Source organism: Cherax quadricarinatus, chromosome 12 (genome assembly GCF_038502225.1).
Source record: "Cherax quadricarinatus isolate ZL_2023a chromosome 12, ASM3850222v1, whole genome shotgun sequence".
In the NCBI taxonomy this organism is placed as follows: Eukaryota; Metazoa; Arthropoda; class Malacostraca; order Decapoda; family Parastacidae; genus Cherax; species Cherax quadricarinatus.
In genome coordinates, this window is record NC_091303.1 from 22,680,340 (window position 1) to 22,701,955 (window position 21,616).

Sequence of the window (21,616 nt, forward strand, 5' to 3'; positions counted from 1 at the left end):
ATTTGTGCGTGTGGAAAACAACATTAAATCACCTAAGACCACTAATAACCCAGCAAAAGACAGCAGTCAGAATGATAATAAATTCCCACTCCTGACAGCATACTCCACCAATTTTCAAAAGTCTAAATCTGCTCACCATTATTAAGAACATTCAAACTTATTCATGTGCCTACTACATGTACAGAATAATGCACGCAAATATAAACCCTCCACTCAAACTTCTCCTCAACTAGAATAATGCACATATCACACTGTGTAAAAACTCTATAATAATAATAATAATAATAATAATAATAATAATAATAATAATAATAATAATAATAATAATAATAATAATAATAATAATAATAATAATAATAATAATAATAATAATAATGATAATAATAATAATAATAATAATAATATTAATAATAATAATAATAATTATTATTATTATTATTATTATTATTATTATTATTATTATTAATCATCATTATTATTAAACAGCAGTTTAGGTTACCAAGGCAACAGCGTCAATACCAGCGTTAACCAATCAACGGACCGGACACTCTTGTTTACAATGACGTCATTATTATTATTATTGGCATAATGTCTTCCCTAATATTGAGTTTATTTTGTATATGGTTAATCATATTTACATTCGATCATGTATAGTTATTTATACTGCTTCGTTGTTAATAGGAAAAATTAAAATTTGTTGTGAAATGTTTGAATTGTTTGTGCCGGAAATATTTGTAAGGTTAGAGTGATGGCGATGGATCAACACAGGTTCAGCATTCGATGTTTATTTTTGGGAATTTACACTCTTCTAATACTGAAAGCTTACTGTACCACACACTGGGTGGTTACGGAAGATGGCAAGATACAAGCACAAGTAAGTTTTTGTAATAATTGATAAAGATACAGCCAAAACACCAGGGATCTCCTTCATTTTTGCTATAACAGAGACCTGGCTCAATCTGAAAGATAGAGAGATGCCCTCTGAATGTCACATACAAGGCTATAAATTATTCCACACTGACAGGGTCAACAGGAAAGGTGGTGGAGTAGCGATGTATGTCAGAGACAATTTAAATTGTTGTGTTAGACAAGATATTAAATTAGAAGCGTCAGCCACTGAATCTGTTTGGTTACAGCTTCTCGAGGGCCGAGAAAAACTAATTTTGGGTGTGATTTACAGGGCCCCAAATCTTGATAGGGAGTGCAGTAAACTTCTATGGGACGAAATTCGTAAGGCATCTACATACGAAAATGTTGTGCTAATGGGAGATTTCAACTATAGACAGATTGACTGGAGCAATTTGACAGGAAATTTAGAGTCGGGTGACTTTCTTGATACGATCCAGGATTGTTTTTTAAAACAGTTTGTGACAGAGCCAACTAGGGGAAATAACCTCCTTGACTTGGTTCTTGCCAGTAGGGAAACACTAATTAATAATCTTGAGGTTAATGATGAGCTTGGGGAGAGTGATCACAAATCACTCAGTTTTAACATATCATGGAATTCCCCTAATAATGGCAATCAAGTCTCCGTCCCTGACTTTCGCTTGGCTGATTTCATAGGACTGAAAAATTACTTAGGTGGGCTGAACTGGAATGACCTGACTAGGGGTCAGGTAGGTGGTGATGGTTGCCGATATGATGCTTTCCAGGGCATAGTTCTAGCTGCTCAGTCAAATTATGTTCCAAATAGGGAAATCAGATCAAACAAAAATGATCCTAAATGGATGAACAATAGATTAAAATATCTGATTGGTCAAAAGAGAGGCATATATAGGCAAATCAAAGGAGGAGAGGGGCAATTAAGAAATCGATATATTCAGTTAAAGAGAGAAATAAAAAAGGGAATTAGAAAAGCAAATAGAGATTATGAGGTTAAAGTTGCAAGAGAATCGAAGACTAACCCAAAAGGATTCTTTCAGGTATACAGAAGTAAGATCAGGGACAAGATAGGCCCACTCAAAAGTTCCTCGGGTCAGCTCACTGACAGTGATAAGGAAATGTGTAGAATTTTTAACACATACTTCCTCTCAGTTTTTACACAGGAGGATACCAGCGATATTCCAGTAATGATAAATTATGTAGAACAGGACGATAATAAACTGTGCACTATTAGGGTCACAAGTGACATGGTCCTTAGGCAAATAGATAAATTAAAACCTAACAAATCCCCAGGCCCTGATGAACTGTATGCAAGGGTTCTAAAGGAATGTAAAGAGGAGCTTAGCACACCTTTGGCTAATCTTTTCAACATATCACTACAAACTGGCATGGTGCCAGATAAGTGGAAAATGGCAAATGTGATACCTATTTTCAAAACAGGTGACAGGTCCTTAGCTTCGAACTATAGACCAATAAGCCTAACCTCCATAGTGGGAAAATTTATGGAATCAATAATTGCCGAGGCAGTTCGTAGCCACCTTGAAAAGCATAAATTAATCAACGAATCTCAGCATGGTTTTACAAAGGGGCGTTCCTGCCTTACGAATTTATTAACTTTTTTCACTAAGGTATTTGAGGAGGTAGATCATGGTAATGAATATGATATTGTGTATATGGACTTCAGTAAGGCTTTTGACAGGGTCCCACATCAGAGACTATTGAGGAAAATTAAAGCACATGGAATAGGAGGAGAAATTTTTTCCTGGATAGAGGCATGGTTGACAAATAGGCAGCAGAGAGTTTGCATAAATGGGGAGAAATCAGAGTGGGGAAGCGTCACGAGCGGTGTTCCACAGGGGTCAGTGTTGGGCCCCCTGCTGTTCACAATCTACATAAACGACATAGATGAGGGCATAAAGAGCGACATCGGCAAGTTTGCCGATGACACCAAAATAGGCCGTCGAATTCATTCTGACGAGGACATTCGAGCACTCCAGGAAGATTTGAATAGACTGATGCAGTGGTCGGAGAAGTGGCAGATGCAGTTTAATATAGACAAATGCAAAGTTCTAAATGTTGGACAGGACAATAACCATGCCACATATAAACTAAATAATGTAGATCTTAATATTACGGATTGCGAAAAAGATTTAGGAGTTCTGGTTAGCAGTAATCTGAAACCAAGACAACAGTGCATAAGTGTTCGCAATAAAGCTAATAGAATCCTTGGCTTCATATCAAGAAGCATAAATAATAGGAGTCCTCAGGTTGTTCTTCAACTCTATACATCCTTGGTTAGGCCTCATTTAGATTATGCTGCACAGTTTTGGTCACCGTATTACAGAATGGATATAAATTCTCTGGAAAATGTACAAAGGAGGATGACAAAGATGATCCCATGTATCAGAAACCTTCCCTATGAGGATAGACTAAGGGCCCTGAAACTGCACTCTCTAGAAAGACGTAGAATTAGGGGGGATATGATTGAGGTTTATAAGTGGAAGACAGGAATAAATAAAGGGGATGTAAATAGTGTGCTGAAAATATCTAGCCTAGACAGGACTCGCAGCAATGGTTTTAAGTTGGAAAAATTCAGATTCAGGAGGGATATAGGAAAGTACTGGTTTGGTAATAGAGTTGTGGATGAGTGGAACAAACTCCCAAGTACAGTTATAGAGGCCAGAACGTTGTGTAGCTTTAAAAATAGGTTGGATAAATACATGAGTAGATGTGGGTGGGTGTGAGTTGGACCTGATAGCTTGTGCTAACAGGTCGGTTGCCGTGTTCCTCCCTTAAGTCAATGTGACCTGACCTGACTAGGTTGGGTGCATTGGCTTAAGCCGGTAGGGACTTGGACCTGCCTCGCATGGGCCAGTAGGCCTTCTGCAGTGTTCCTTCGTTCTTATGTTCTTATGTTCTTATGTTCTCTCGAGAACATACCAACTGGATTTAAGATAACAAATCCAAATTTATTTCCATTATACAAGATGTTGTCATGATTTTGGGAATTGCATATCTATATAATAAATTTTTTATATAAAGTCCCATCTTATGTAAAGCATTTCCGGCAGACTAAAACTAGTACTTAAAACTGCTTAACTCCAGTAAGTTTATTCAAGTATACTCAAAACTGTTACATAATTATCATACATAGTAGAAGTGTGTAGAGAACCGAGGATAGCACAGAAAAGTAAGACAAAGTGACTTATTTCCATTTGGGTCCTTACTGGGATGGATTATTATTATTATTAAGGGGAGCGCTAAACCCATATGGACTGTACAGCTCCTGTGGGGGGCAGGGGATGGAAGGCTCAGTCCAGGGAACTGAAGCACAGATTCAATTCCCTAGATCAAGAGCCTCTGACCAGCGTCAAAGAACCTCACTTGAGAGGTACTGGGATGGAAATAAGTAAGTTTATTGAGGTACAGGTACACATAAATATAGTTGCATAAATTATTATACATAGCAGGATATGTGTAACTTACCCAGGATAACCCAAAAAAAAAAGTCAGATAAAGTGACTTATTTGCATTGGGGTTCGTGAATAATGTTTGTTCAAAGGAATAGTATTTTTTGGCATGTAGATTTCTGTATTTAAGTACAGTAGTTAAGATAAGTGTACCTAGGTTCCATCCAAGCACAGGTGGAACTTTGAGCATGTTTCCTTACACCTGCTGACCCTGTTTGCCCACCAATAAGTAGGTACCTGGGTGTTAGGATAATAATTAGGTCTGTGCCAAAGTATCAGTATTGGTGGGTATTAGTTATTTTTATGGTATTGCAGTTAGTATTGGTACTGGTGAAAAAATGGATATCAACCAGTACTTTTAAAATCTAAACATTACACATAGACTCAAAAAAAAAAAAAAACAGTAATATTAAACACTACCTCACTACTCTGGAGGGTTTCTCATATAAACTCACACATTAACACAGTACAGGTCTGCCGTCACAAATCCAGCATAATTGGGACCTGTAGTGTGCCGGATTACTGAGTTTGCCGTATTACAGAGTTGTTAGGTTAGAATACACTTGTTAAAGTTAACCAACTTTACTTACTTTTGAGCTCAATTTCAAGGTACTTTTTGTTGTGAAACCAATCAAAATCATAACTATTTCTGTAATATATCTTCCATTCTATCAAATGAGACCAAAAAAACGAGAATACAATCATAAAAACCATACAAAAATATAGCACTAAAAGGCAGCTAATGGCTGAGAAGGGAACTCCGTTATTTATGGTCCGATTTTTTCATTTTTGGTGTACATTAAGAAGTATCTTTTCATCATACGTTGCCCAAGTTTCAATAAGATAGCCTAACAAACAACTGAGAAAAAAATATTTACCAAAAATCATATATGGCAAACCCAAGCCAGGTACTGGAAATGAGTCACTTTGTCTGACTTTTTTGGGTTATCCTCGGTTCTCTATACATACGATGCTATGTATTATAATCTATGTAACTGTATTTGTGTATGCCTGAATAAACTTACTTATTTCTATTCTTTCGACTGAGTACAAGAAACTGCCCATTCACCTATTTCAGTTACCCAATAAAGTGGTCAGAAATTGGCAATTTGGCCAATTTCACACAAATTTCAAAAGATGTCAATTTCAAAATAGGGTCCAGAATAAACAGTGCAGTCATTCCTGGCACTAAAATAACATTTTCTCTGTTCATTAGTCATGGCTCCAGGCCCCTCTTATATTACTCTTGCTTACCATTTGGAATTTTTATTCACACGAACAATAGATTTACTGTTATGTGGACTACTGCATTATTGTAATAATTGTATAAATACTGTCAATCCATTGGACTGGCAGGCAGACATGTATTAGACAGTGACGTCATTTGTTTACTCTTGAACATCGCCAAAGAATCGAACATTTCTGCTACTTTGAGCTCAATTTCAAGGTACTTTTCGTCATGAAAGCAATCAAAATCATATCTGTTTCTGTAATATATCTTCCATTCTATCAAATGAGATAAAAAAAACGAGAATACAACTATAAAAACCATACGAAAATATACCGCTAAGGGGCGGCTAATGGCTGAGAAATGAACTCCATTATTTATGATCCGATTTCTTTCAGTTTTGGTGTATCTTTCCATCATACATTGCCCATGTTTCAGTAAGATAGCCGAACAAACAACTGAGAAAAATAATTATTTACCAAAATCATATGTAGCAAGCCCAAGCTAGGTACTAGAAATAAGTCACTTTGTCTGACTGTTTTGGGTTATCCTAGGTTCTCTACACATATGCTGCTATGTATGATAATATGTAGAGAAAATAGCTTTTTATTTCAGTTTTATGGTGCACTACGAGTATATCACAGTTAGCCCTGTGCTATTCTCCGTTTTCTCTAGTATAAGCCCTCAAGACAGGGATAGGAGAATAGTACTTGTTTGTTTATTTATTAATTTATTTATTTGGACATGATACATAGAAGTACAAGGAAATGCAGTGGTTAAGTGTAACATGCCAAAGCCATCCCATATCCTCTTCATACCTCTGTCGAACTGCTCGGTATTATGCCGCATATTATTCATTCTGGACTATTTAACATGTTTTTATGTTATTTATATTTTTTTAAGTCATATTAGATCAATTGTGATAGGCAAATAAACTGTAGTGTTGATATTAGCGTAATAATAAAGCATATTTCCCTGCATCACAAGACTGAGCTCATGGCAGCCAACAGTGGCTTCAAAGCCACCTTATCTTTTATGGACACTGTACTGTGTATGTGCTTTACACAACGAGAAGTATCTTTTTATTCGGAACCATGGCTAGGGCTAAAAGTACAATAAGCAGGTTATAATAATAAATGGAGAAAAAGAAATTGGAATGACTTATGCAACAAGTAATATAAGATATCATTGCTCATTGTTGGCAAATAGTGTGCTACTTCAGTCACTCTCCTCTAGCCTGTAGTAATCTAAAGGTTCCTCAAGAATAAAATGATCTACTCAAGCACAAGCTCATTCAGAATGTATATACCCTCTAGAATAACACTTATTTAAACTTAGAATGCATCTATGAAAAAAAAAAAAAGTCTTTGCTATACAGTGGACCCCCGGTTAACGATTTTAATCCGTGCAAGAGGGCTCATCGTTATGCGAAATAATCGTTATGCGAATTAATTTTCCCCATAAGAAATAATGGAAATAAAATTAATCCGTGCAAGACGCCCAAAAGTATGAAAAAAAATTTTTTTTACCACATGAAATGTTAATTTTAATACACACAAACTGAAAAAGGCATGCACAATTACATGACACTTACTTTTATTGAAGATCTGGTGATGATTGATGGGATGGGAGGAGGGGAGAGCATTATCTTCTTACTGTTTAGAAGGGGAATCCCCTTCCATTAGGACTTGAGGTAGCAAGTCCTTTTCTGGGGTTACTTCCCTTCTTCTTTTAATGCCACTAGGACCAGCTTCAGAGTCACTGGACCTCTGTCGCACAACAAATCTGTCCATAGAGCTCTGTACCTCCCGTTTCTTCAAGACTTTCCTAAAATGGGCCATAACATTGTCATTGAAATAGTCACAAGCACGGCTTGCAACAGCTGTGTCAGGGTGATTTTCATCTATAAAGGTTTGCAGTTCAAACCACTCTGCACACATTTCCTTAATCTTTGAAGTAGGCACAATGGATTCCACAACTGGCATAGGCTTCTCAGGGTTAGCCCCAAACCCTTCAAAATCTTTCTTAATTTCCATACTAATTCTCACCCTTTTTACCACAGGGTTGGCACTAGAAGCTTTCTTGGGGCCCATGGTCACTTATTTTCCAGAAACACCACCGAAAACACTGTAATAATACGAAATATTCCGAGTGTATGCTTGGATGTTACCGCGGAGGCTGGCTGGTAAACAATGGGACGGCCGGCACATGTGAGGGCACATTGGACGCGTCTCGGACGAAAATCGGTATGCGGGTTTTTAATCGGTATGCGGGGCAAAAATTTTGCGATAAAAGTAATCGTTATGCGGAAAAATCGCTATGCGATGCCATCGTTATGCGGGGGTCCACTGTATATTGTTTAGATAATAATATCTTTATTTACTACAAGTACATAATATACATCTCCATGGGGAAGTGGAACAGAATTCTTCCTCCGTAAGCCATGCGTGTAGTAAGAGGCGACTAAAATGCCGGGAGCAAGGGGCTAGTAACCCCTTCTCCTGTATAAATTACTAAATTTGAAAAGAGAAACTTTTGTTTTCCTTTTTGGGCCACCTTGCCTCGGTGGGATACGGCCGGTTTGTTGAAAGAAGAAGAGACATAATATACAAGCCTAGCTGACAACAATGACATACTACTACAGTGGACCCCCGCATAACGATCACCTCCGAATGCAACCAATTATGTAAGTGTATTTATGTAAGTGCGTTTGTACGTTTATGTTTGGGGGGTCTGAAATGGACTAATCTACTTCACAATATTCCTTATGGGAACAAATTCCGTCAGTACTGGCACCTGAACATACTTCTGGAGTGAAAAAATATCGTTAACCGGGGGTCCACTGTATATAAAAAGCCCTTTGTTATGCTCAGCATGTCGGGAAAATTAGGTCAGTGTCCCAGGATGCGACCCACACCAGTCGACTGACACCCAGGTACCCATTTTACTGATGGGGAACATAGACAACAGGTGATAAGAAACACGCCCAATGTTTCTACTCTGGCTGGGAATCGAACCCAGGCCCTCGCCGTGTGAAGCGAGAGCGTTCGCCACCAGGCCACCAGAGCCCTAATACTCACCTTCCATCATTTAATTAAATAAATGGAATCTTATTGCCACTGTATCTTATTTGTTGAAAATATTCTACAAAACAACATGTCTTAGTGAAAGAAATTGTCTGTCTCAGAAATATTGCTTCAGGAATAATATTTGAAGTACATTTCATCAACAAAGCTTTCAGTGATCCAAGATTCTCACGCTTGTGTATCACACCATTATCTCTTAAAGGGTCAGTGTTAAATAGGTTAAGAGAGTTACACCCCTGACTTCCAAACAATACTCAACACATTTCAAGATCCCTGTTATGAAAATAACTTCTCTACTGCCAGTGCTGAGGATGAGTCATGTAATAATAACTATGATACTAATAATAATAATAATCTTTATTTCTACAAGTAACATGTACTTTGCACATATACAGGCCTAGCTGATATCAATGGCATACTGTACTACAATATAGGAAGTCCATTGTTATGCAGAGCATTTCGGGCAAATTAGGTAAATTTTGTCCCTAGTATGTGACCCACACCAGTCAACACTCGGGTACCTATTTTATTACTAAGTGAGCAGGGACAGCAGGTGTTTTTAGGAAAACATGTCTTAATGTTTTCACCCGTACTGGGGATTGAACCATGGACCTCAGTGTGTGGGCTGAGTGCACTAGCAGTCAAGCTATGGGACACCTTGATAACATTGAGATTGAACTGAAGGAAACTTGGGAGAGAAAGCAGCAGCTTGCCTTACTTCTGATATTTGTAGCTGTAGATCCTCTACAGCAAATCCCCTAAAGCCAATAATAGCTCAACACAAAGCAGCTGTATGAATGATCACCCAGTCTAGTGCCAGACAGCACACTCCCAAACTTTTCAAAAGTCTAAACTTAATGTGCATAAAATCCACTCATACTACTTTGCATACTACATATACAGGACAGTCAATTCTAATATTAATCCTGCTCTGAAACTCATTCTTGATAGCTGCAACAGAACTCATTGGCATAATACCAAACACAAAAATCTCTATAATATTCCACGTGTTTGACTTAACTGTGTAAAAACTCAGTGTGCATAAAAGGGCCTAAAATCTGGAACTCGCTGCTTGAAGATTCCAGAGGATTCTTGTCTACCAGCTACTTCAGAGGTACAGTGGGCCCCCGCCTTACCTGGAGTTTACCTGGAGAGAGTTCCGGGGGTCAACGCCCCCGCGGCCCGGTCTGTGACCAGGCCTCCTTAGGTCAGTGTCCCAGGATGCGACCCTTACGATATTAATCCATTCCTGAGAGCTCATCGTGAGCCGAAATTATCCTAAGGCGAATTAATTTTCCCCATAAGAAATAATGGAAATCAAATTAATCCGTGCAAGACACCCCAAAGTATGAAAAAAATTTTTTTTTACCTACTCTACTAAGAATAGAATACATGACACTTACCTTTATTGAAGATCTGGTGATGATTGATGGGATGGGAGGAGGGGAGAATGTCGAAGTTATTGTTTAGAAGGGGAATCCCCTTCTATTAGGACTTGAGGTAGCAAGTCCTTTTCTGGGGTTACTTTCCTTCTTCATTTAATGCCACTAGAACCAGCTTGAGAGTCACTGGACCTCTGTCGCACAACAAATCTGTCCATGGAGGTCTCTACCTCCCATTCCTTTAAGATTTGTCTAAAATGGGCCACAACATTGTCACTGTAATAGTCACCAGCACGGCTTGCAATAGCTGTGTTAGGGTGATTTTCATCCGTAAAAGTTTGCACTTAAACCCACTTTGCACACATTTACTTAATCTTTGAAATAGGCACAATGGATTCCACAACTGGCATAGGCTTCTCAGGGTTAGCCCCAAACCCTTCAAAATCTTTCTTAATTTCCATACTAATTCTCACCCTTTTTACCACAGGGTTGGCACTAGAAACTTTCTTGGGGCCCATGGTGACTTATTTTGCAGTTACAAGCACAAAAAACACTGGGATAAGGTGAAATGTACCGAATGTATGCGAGGATGTGACCGCACTGGCTGGCTTATTAACACTGTCGCTGAGGCCACACGTGGGATGCGTCCCGGACGAATCACGTGAGGCGAGGCAAAATTTTTGCGTTCAAATGTATCGTATGGTGGATTTAACGTAACGCGATGCCATCGTAAGGCAGGAGTCTACTGTACTGTTAAAAAACACTTCCTTACTGTGATTCCAACTACAGATTATTATGCTGAACAGATCCTGAAACCCTGTCTTTCATCCAATATTGTCCCTGTTCTTGTTCCATACTTCCTTCAACTCATTTATTACTTGAAAGGCATTTTTCCTTGTATCAGTTAAGGTACCTAGCTTCATCCTTAATGTATCATTAATTAGGTTTTTTTATTAAATTACTGAACACCTTTAATATAGTATAAATAAATATTCTTATTCTCATGTACTATATGTGTCTCATTGTCTAGTAATTATAAGTTAGTTTTAAGGCTGCCTAAAATGCTTTGCATAAGAAGGAGCTTTCTATAAAGTAGTTTATACATGTTGGTTACCATAATTGTATACTGTACGGCACACCATGTTATAGAAATAAAGTTATTTGTTTGTTTCGATTGAAGATTCTATCTTCAAATACAAAAGTGACTAAATATAGAGACAGCAGCAGCAGTGGAGAGGTAAAGATGAAATGATGCAATCAGTTCATCAGCCTTGAAGAAGTAGATTTGATGTGGTCAGTTCTTCAGCCATGAGAAGTGCTCAGCTTAGTAGTCTTGACTATGAAGCTGAACACTTTTCTTGGTTGAGAGACTGACCACTTCAAAACTATTTCTTCAGTACTGTTGAACTGATCATATCATCTTTACCTTTCCAGTGCTTCTGCTGTCTCCATAGTTAGGCACCTATATGTTCTATTGAAAAAGCATACTGTGTGGGAAAAATGTTTCAGAAATAGATACCTAGCTGTTGCACATGTTTTATTCTTCTACTTGTAGGGATTTAAGAACTTGACATGTTTGATTTTGATAAATGTTATGAAGAAATTGTGGCAAGCATTCCCAACAGCAGCACATCACAGACATCTGCCTCAGGATCGTTTTCCAAATCACAGAAGTCAGCATCCAAAAACAAATTAGCTGATATTTGTATTATCACAAATATAAAAATGGAAATAGACAAATAGTATGCTCGAATGGTGATGGACAGAAAATATAGTAGTTCTTCCATCTTGGGCAAAACTAGACAGTAAATATTTGAGTTCATCCCCTATTCAGTAGAGAGTGAAAGATTGTTCAACATTGGAGGAAACATCTACCCTCTTCATAGGAACAAAATAACTTCTGAAAATGGGGAGATGCTGATGCTTCTTAACTTCATTTTGAGAATTTTTAATTTTACTTACTAGAGTAGGTAGTGTATGTACTCTGTTTTTAATTTCACATATTAGAATAATATATATTTTTTTACTATTTTTTCATTATGTTCCTACAAGGTTTACAAAAAATTAAACTGTCATGTATTGGAAATGTGTCAGTTAATTCTGTTTAATAATGGAGAGAGGTTGTTGTTGAAGTTCTTAACTATAATTTTAGATTTTCAATTTCCAGGATTTTTTAAATTTTCAAGATGTTTTTTAAAGCATTAAATAAGCAATTTTATGAGGATGTTTAATGCTTTAGTTTTATGTTTATTATAACTAGAAATTATTCATACTTATATTTTTGTAATTGATTTTAAATTATGTCTTCATCAGATTACTAAAAATGTACAGTAGGAAGACTCAGAAATTTAATGTTTTTTTTTTTTTTTTTTTTAATTTACAAGCCTCATGGGGCTACCTGTAATTAGTAATGAGTAATGACATTAGCATCTCAGAGAAATTAAGTTATTTAATATTTAACCTTGCTGGGTTATTTAATACCTATTGAGCAATAAGCGTTCCCTTATATATAGGACATAGTTATAATTTAAAATATAAATACATGTAATTAAAAAACTATTGGCTTTAACCCAAAATTGAGTATATTGGTATCAGCAGAAATTTTGGTATCATCTCATCCCTAATGATAATAATAATAATAATAATAATTGTTAAATGTGCTTATTTAGTGTAGCTGGTAGCGGGGGAGTAAATGATACGTCTTCGGAGGCTTCTTACTTTATTTGCAAAGTCGTGGTGGGTACACAGGCTTGTGTGTTGTGCCCATGGCCCGGGAGGGCCATCCCACAAGAGAGAGCTACTAGTAGGCCTTGTGTCTTCCTGCTAGGCCGCTGTGTGAGTGAGAGTGTGTGGGACCAGCTTCCCACAGACTTGGACAGGCCCAGAGGGCAGCACCTTAGTGGCGCGAATTATGAACTAAGCTGGCAGACAGCATGGGCTGTCTGTGCAGACAGTACAGGCTGTCTACATACTCTCGGCCACCTGCCACATGGTCGTCCCGACCATGTCTGGCGGTAAAAAAAACTCGGTCTCTCTCTCGTAGGAACAGGGCACAGAACACAAAATAAAAGCATATATATACATATGGACATGGAAAAAAAAAACTTCCTACAGGGAGGGAAGAAAAAAACATGTAGGGTGTGCTAAACATCGTGGTCATAGGCAGTGAGCATCGAAGGGCATCACTGCACGCCTTCCTGCGTCTGGACAGATACTGCAACACAGGAGACATCGCTGCGGCTGAGCTGTGACGTAACAGGGTACGGTCTCCTCGGGAACGGTGAAGCAGTCATTGTAGGAGTCGCTGCAGGTTTCACTCAACCTGGGGCACGACATGCTGGTGCCCTCGAATGAGGCGTCGACAAAACTTGGCAACTGGGCAGGACTTCTGGCAAGCGACTCAGGAGGACACTTCTCAACTGGTACTGTTGCTGGGCTGTCACTGCCAGCGAGCGTGGAGTGAGTTGTGGAGTGAGTTGTGGCAGAGACGACTGGGCGAAACATCAGGGAGTCGTAACATCATACACCAGACTGCAGTGAGAGAGCTAGCAGTCAAAGTGACATCATCTTTGTGCAAGAGCTCACTGAAACTTGTGACACGAGGCTGACACAGCGCCTGCCGACAGGGCTAACTGCGGCTTGTCGAGTGTCATTCTTCGGCAGTTGGAGTTATAGCAGAGGTTAGTCTAAGCGTCCCCAGACTTGTTTCTCTACATATATCTGCACTCTGAAGGTCTGGAGGTGAAGTGAAACAAATCTCGATGGGAATCGTAGCAGGTACGATTCTGCAGACATCTATGAGCGATGAGCATAAGAGCTTTCAGTACAAGGGGGCTCATACTCTCAGGGGCTGACTGATATCAGCTGTCAAACACGCTGGTCACACCGGGTGACTTAGCACAGTGGTGCTACACGAGGTCTGACACTGGACTCACGGAAAGCTTTACACACACCCGCGGTACATGCGGTACAACATGGCTTAACCCCTTCAGGGTCCAAGGCCCAAATCTGAAGTGGTGCCCCAGTGTCCAAGAATTTAAAAAAAAAAATTTGTTATTTTTTCTTATGAAATGGTAGAGAATCTTTTTGTGAAGGTAATAAAACAAAAAGTACGAAATTTGATGGAAAATTGACGAAATTATGCTCTCGCGAATTTTGATGTGTCAGTGATATTTACGAATCAGCAATTTTGCTGACTTTGACTCCCATTTTAGGCCAATTACATTATTCCAGTCAACCAAATTCTTAGCTATTTCACTAGTATTACTTCTATTCTATCGATTGAGCACAAGAAATCGCCAAGTCAACTGTTTCAACTACAAATTAAAGTGATCGGAAATTGTTAATTTGGCCAATTTAACACAAAGTTCAAAATATTCCAATTTCAAAATAGGGTCCAGAATAAACAATGTAGGTATTCCTGAAACTAAACTACCATTTCCTCTGTTCATTAGTTACGTTTTGAGGCTTTACAAATAAATTCCATTTTGATTTTTTATTCACATAATGAATTTTTATTCACACCAAAAAATAGAAGATTTACTGTTATGCAATATTGTAATAATTGTATAAATATCATCACCATATTTGTGAATGCATATTAGACCCACCAGCTGGTGTGTAGTAGACGTGTGAGGTCGTTTGTTTACTCTTGAATTTCGGCAAAAATTTAACATTTCTGCTACTTTGAGCTCAGTTTCAAGCCATTTCCAGTGCTAAAACCAGTCAAAATCATCTCTGTTTCTGTAATATGTCTTCCATTCTATCAAATGAGACCAAGAAATCGCAAATACAACTATAAAAAACATACGAAAAAACACTGCAAAGTCGCTGTTTTAATCGAAAAATCATGATTTCAGTTTTTTTCTCTCATTATACACAACGTGCTGCAGGATCTGTTTTATGTGGTGCACACATACCACATAGATGTATTCTCTCATATCTAGGCCCAAATGTACCACTCACAGTTTATCAGAGTGAGCTGAGCTCATGACGTAGCTCTACGGTTTGGACCCTGAACGTAAAGCCGTAGATCTACGGGACGGACCCTCAAAGGGTTAAACTAGCAAAAGATGCTTTTCTGTGCACAAAACTGACACTAAGCCATACACTAACATGTGAGAACACTGACTGAGAGGAATTAATTAACACACGACATATATCTTCTCTCAATCTTCTCGACAATACTGAAATAATTACTAGAACACTCGATGTGACATCATGTGATGTCAGGTGTGATGTCGCGAGGTGACATCAGCAGCACTGTGACGTCAGCAGACATCTCAAGGTGACGTCAGTAGACATCGTGACGTCGTGAAGTCGGGCAGCAGCATCGGTGACGTCAATGTGATGCGGGCAGCAGACCACCACATGAGGCCTGGGACATCTGGCTTGGTAACCCACGTGGCTTGTAGATCCACGTGACATCGTCCACACCCCACGTGGCGTCGCGATCCAGGTGGCTTGCTGATCTATGTGGCATGCTGATCCACGTAGCTTCGAGTGGCCTCGGGCACTTGGATACACAGCTCTGGCAATGAATTCACATGGAAAACAGCAGAAAACACAGCAGAGGGAGTGAGTAGTGGTGAGTGTATGGTAGTGTGGCGGCGAGGAGCGTTGGTGAGTGTATGGTGAGGGAGCATCTGGCCACTTCCTCCTCCTTCCACCTACAAACACAGGGGAAACACACTGGACGCAGAAATCACCACAAAACTCACCTCTGACTTGCTGAAACAGCTGTGCTGAGCTGAACAACAACAGCAACATACAAGTGACGCTGAACACGTGACTTGAGAAACAGCGTGGGGTTCTCAGTAGTAGTACCAGTTACTAGCAACCAGTTACCAGTAACCAGTGTACCAGTAGATGACTCACTACCAACCGTCTCTGTGTGAATCACTGACTGTATTCATATTGCTGCTGACCATAGCAGGATTTCAAACACCCCCTCACCCATAGGCACTGTGAGTCAGTCAAGATAGGGAGCAGAGAGAGGCAGGTCGGCTGTTGGTGCCTTCCCATACTTTCCGTTATACGTACTACCAGCCTACGTGAGTATTCTTACCCCATCCACGTTATCGAAACCGCCGAGCTCTCAGTAGTAGTACCAGTTCCTAGCAACCAGTTACCAGTAACCAGTGTACCAGTAGATGACTCACTACCAACCGTCTCTGCGTGAATCACTGACTGTATTCATATTGCTGCTGACCATAGCAGGATTTCAAACACCCCCTCACCCATAGGCACTGTGAGTCAGTCAAGATAGGGAGCAGAGAGAGGCAGGTCGGCTGTTGGTGCCTTCCCATACTTTCCGTTATATTATACGTACTACCAGCCTACGTGAGTATTCTTACCCCATCCACATTATCGAAACCCACATGACAGGGTCACTGGGACGCCACTTACAGTTCTCGAAGAAATTTGGTAAATTTCGGCTGGATCCTGCTTGTACCTGTGTCTGGATGCTGAAACGTGCAAACACGACATCAGGATAACTCGTTGAGAGACGGATGCTTCTTGCATGGGATGATGAAGTGAAGATGACTTCATCCCTTCCTCTCTCTGGGCAAACAACTGCTGCGACCACCGCTTCCCACCATTTATAAAGGATTATTTGGTAGAGCTGAAAGCGGGTGGTTAATGATAAACTTCTTCGGAGGCTTCTTTGTTTACTGAAAAGTCGTGGTGGGTACACAGGCTTGTGTGTTGTGCCCATTGCCCGGGCAGGGCCATCACACGAGAGGAGAGAGCTAGTAGTAGGCCTTGTGTCTTCCTGCTAGGCCACTGTGTGAGTAAGAGCGTGTGGGACCAGCTCCCCACAGACTTGGACAGGCCCAGAGGGCAGCACCTTAGTGGCGCGAAATATGAACTAAGCTGGCAGACAGCATGGGCTGTCTGTGCAGACAGTACAGGCTGTCTACATAATAATAATAATAATAATAATAATAATAATAATAATAATAATACTCTTATTATTATTGTAATACTGTTATTCCAAATGACAGTTTTTAATATAAGCTATATAAGTTCATTTAAGAACATAAGAAAGAAGCAACACTGCAGCAGGCCTACTGACCCATGCGAAGCAGGTCCATGTCCCCCCCCCCTGGATTAGCCCAATGACCCTCCTAATCAGGTCACTTCCACTTAAAGGAAGGAGCACCGCATCAGACCTAGCAGCACAAGCTAGTCAGGTCCAATTCACACCCACTCATGTTTTTATCTAACCTAGTTTTAAAGCTACACAATGTTTTAGCCTCAATAACGGTACTCGGAAGTTTGTTCCACTCATCCACAACTTTATTACCAAACCAGTGCTTTCTTATATCCTTCCTGAATCTGAATTTTTCCAACTTGAAACCATTGCTGCGAGTTCTGTCTTGGCGGGAAATTTTCAGCACGCTATTTAAATCCCCTTTATTTATTCCTGTTTTCCATTTATACACCTTGATCATATCCTCCCTAATTCTACGCCTTTTGAGAGAGTGCAAATTCAGGGCTCTCAGTCTATCCTCATAGGGAAGATACCTGATACATGGGATCATCTTTGTCATCCTCCTCTGTATATTTTCCAGTGCATTTATATCCATTCTGTAATACGGTGACCAGAACTGTGCAGCATAATCCAAATGAAGCCTAACCAAAGATATATGGAGTTAAAGAACAACCTGAGGACTTCCATTATTTATACTTCTAGATATGAAGCCAAGGAGTCTGTTAGCTCATTTGTTTTTAACCCTTAAAATGTCCGAACGTAGCTCTACTTTTTTTTATATGCTTTCAAATGGAGAAAATGAAGGTTGGACCAGCGCTACACACGTAAACTTAGAATGAAGTTTGGACAGTTTAAGGGTTAAGTGCCTGTTATACAGTTGTACATGCAATGCATCTTATGACCTTATTGTATTTTGTGTATGATAACTTGAAATAAAAAATAAATTTCAGTTTCAATCCGTCATGAGATCTGTATACTGTATAACTTAATGTGATAAAGCACATAGTTGTCATTGTATAATTTACCTATTTAGAATATACCTTTTTTTTTTTTTTCCTTTTTTTTTTGCAGATGGATTCAATCTTCCAGCTGCGGCGCCCTTATGATTTTTTGGCATTGGCTCAGCAGGAGCAGAGGGCTATGCAAGTCGAGTCCTTGAAGAGAGATCTCGTGTCACAGAAGTCTCAAATTGATCGTAACGAAGATAAAGTAAGTTGTGTTCAGGAATTCTGCTTCTTTTCCACATTTAAAGCTGTGGAGATTTACTCAGCAGATTGGAATGAAAAAGTATATACAGTAAGCTTTCTTATAAAGTTCCTCTATATAGTGCAATTTTTGTTTGTAAATGCTATCACAAAAGTTATCCAAAATTGAATAGTGCATAGAAAGGTCTTCGTAGTGCATACATTAGACTGGTCCAAAAAATGAAGTTGTGAAATTGTTAGCTTCACAAGCTTTATTTTGTTACACTGTTCCTAAGTAACATTCAGACCAATTTTCAGGAAATTTTGTTCAATTTTAGGGGTCACGCAAAAAGACGTCTCTCGCCAATAGAAGAGAAACTGAAGAAATTTTTATTTTTGTTCCTCTTTCACATAGCATAGCTCCAATTTTCTCTGAAAGCAGAATGACTGAATCAGTAACCAGTTTTTAGCGCTTTGTTGAGCACGAAACGAACAAGCGATTATACGTGTATTGACGAGGAGGTACCACTCAATTTAAATAAAGCACATGTTTGTCATGAATTCTTGGCTGAAAAATTGTTGGTTTTGATCGACCTTCTCCAACCACTGAAAAATCACTGAAAATGGGTGCTTTCCCCAGCTGATTTCTCCCATTAAAAGTTGAAAAAATGTTAATGTAAATTCTTAATCATATTCTCCCATCTTTTCTCTTTTGATTTCAGTAAAGAAAGCATAGTGTCACAACAGAAGATCTAATGCAATTCACTTCTCAAGTTGAGCAAACATTGAAATTTGGCCAAGCATCCCCTCAAATACTGCAGTTTTCTGGAGGGTTCCCATGGAATTTCAGTGAAACAAACAGTTAATAACATAATTTATTTCATGAGACTGTCAGATTCAAAAGGAATTAGGTCTCTATCTTGTATAGGGAAAAAGTTATTAGCTCTCAAAAACAGCTGGCCGTGTCAGGTCTGGTTGGGTCGTGTCGGGTCTCTCATTTGTCACACCAACTCCCCGTAAGATGTCGCTCCGCTCTCTTGCTCGTAATAATGTTTTCTTGTGCCTACTTGAACGATGAAATAAGGTGGGACTTCAATCTGTCCCTCTAAAATTCAGCAATCACCCTCCTTCATTAGTCTCTCCTTGGTCGGAGCCGGGAAACAGCGACGGTGATCCGCGATGAGGCGAAGAAGGTACTGTTTCTGCTCCTCATCCTTAGTCAGTGACGCGTTGGAGGTCTGAACAAGGGAAACAGCTCTTTCTGCTGTGTCGTTCACGACCTTCAAAGACCCCGCAGACTTCTTCATTTCCAGGAACGTCGTGTTCATCTCCCACATTTCAGGGTCTTCATTCAAGAAAGAAGATTTTTCTTTCCCCTTCCTCTGCTTAGCAATGATGCTAAACATCTTCAGCATCCTCTTAGTCATGAGCTCCTCCAGTCCGACTCCGATCTCTGGGACACCTTGCAAACAATGGGGGCACCCTGGTTTCTTTTCCTGCTTGAGGTTGGTCACCATCTTGTTCATTGGCACAATGTCCACTTTCTTGTCGAAGAATGCCAATCCAACCAGGATACGCTCGATGGGTTTGGAGGAAGTCTACGTCATTGCAAGGGGCTTGCATGCCACGCGGAGCCTTGTTCCAGAACCGGATGTAGATCAAGGCGATGAAAAGTGAGAGTAGGTTCTGCCTCAGGTGAAGGAATTGTGGCATGACATACGTCACCTCGCATCAGAAGCCGGGCAGTTGAGAAAAACTCGAGGGGACACCCTACTAACCACCCTTCCAATGCACTTCGTGTACTAGGTACTGAGGATGCCATCTGTGATAGAGAGAAACTAAAGATGAAGTTTTGCACAGCCTTTAGATATTCATGAAATGGTCCAAATTTTGGCACAGTACAGACTCATATAGTGGAATAAAAATTACGTTGTGGAGTGCACTTCCTTTGAAGTTTTAAAGTTAACATATACATGTATTTTTGGACCAGTCTGATGTATGCTCTATGCTGTATAGAGCAGCTTTATTAGAGAAAAATTTGTATATTATAGGATGAAATGGGTTCAAGCTACTCAGAGGAATATTCATTTATTCACATTATCAGTATTACTCATTACCATCACGGAAACATAATACCACTACACTCGCAAAACATCCACAGTATTATAGTTTGTGGGAACAAGGACATATACACAATACTTAACACTTTATATGAAGATTTTTTGCTCTTTGGCTTTGATCAAGCCAATACAAAGCACGAAAAATTGCAGAATATGTAGTGGATAGAGGTCAGGTACATTAGGTGGGGTCAGGTTTGGTCAGGTCATGTACTGGTATGTGAGTCACTATTTCCCAGCAAAATTAGGACTTAGGGGCATTTGGGAGAGGTGTGGGAATAAAAGATGATGAATCTGCTGCAGAACCGCCCAGGGAGGTACTACCGTCCTGCCAAGTGAGTATAAAATGGAAGCCTCTTAATTGTTTTACATAATGGTGGGATTGCTGGTGTCGTTTTTCTGTCTCATAAACCTGCAAGATTTCAGGTACAGTGGAACCTCAGTTTTCATGATAAATATGTTTGAAAAAGTCTGATGAAAACCGGACCCTACGAAAACTGAAGCAGTACTTCCCATAAGAAATGTAATGTAAATCCAATTAATCCGTCTTAATGTTGGATGAGAGGTGAGTAGTATTTATTTGTAGGAAGTCAGTGTAGGTAGCTGGTAAGTGTAACCAGCCTGGGCTACACCTACTGGCTACCTACACTGCAGCCCAGAGCCATATTATTACCATCGACATGCCTTGTTCACTGAATTTAATTGTTTCTAACAACTACCTTAGATGCCATCATTAACGAAGGGAGAAGTAATGAATAATTCATGCTGAGAACTGTAAACAAAAGCAGGAGTGATTAGGCCAGACACAGATTCGTACACGTTTTCTTTGGTGCTGGACCAGAGAAAACGTAATGTTTCCCTCTTTGGTATATAAACATGCTATGTTTATATGCTATGAAAGTGTGGTTGCCAGGCGAAGGGAAAACATCAAGTAATACAGTGGACCCCTGGTTTTCGGCTAGTGCAGAAATCGGCCAGTTCGGAAGTTGAGCACTTTTTTCGGCGAAATCATCCCCCCCGCCCCCAGTTTTTGTGCATCTGCTTAGAAATTGTTGGTACCAGACGCGTTCACCTGGGCCGCTCATACGTTTATGACTCACTCTTGGGCCCATTAAATGTCTTATTTTAGGTTAATATAGACATTTTCACTAATCCATCTATGATATTTTCTTCAAAATTATAGAAAAAATACATTACATAGCATATAAACATGCCTCTGTTACTCATTCACTAAGAGTGTCCCTCTAATCTTAACACCATAGTTATAATA

At 39.5% G+C, this 21,616-nt stretch overlaps 1 protein-coding gene across 4 annotated transcripts in view; it reads left to right on the forward strand.

Moving 5' to 3' along the window:
- The first annotated feature begins 553 nt into the window (after positions 1-553).
- The window catches only part of LOC128686610 (tetratricopeptide repeat protein 17), a 212,291-nt gene continuing 191,228 nt past the window's right edge, over positions 554-21,616 (forward strand). For all 4 annotated transcript variants that reach the window (XM_053773558.2, XM_053773555.2, XM_070084264.1 and 1 more), the window contains exons 1-2: positions 554-874; positions 18,117-18,254. In XM_053773558.2, the coding sequence (XP_053629533.2) occupies positions 749-874; positions 18,117-18,254 (264 nt within the window). In that variant the 5' untranslated portion in view covers positions 554-748. The remainder of the gene's footprint in view (positions 875-18,116; positions 18,255-21,616) is intronic.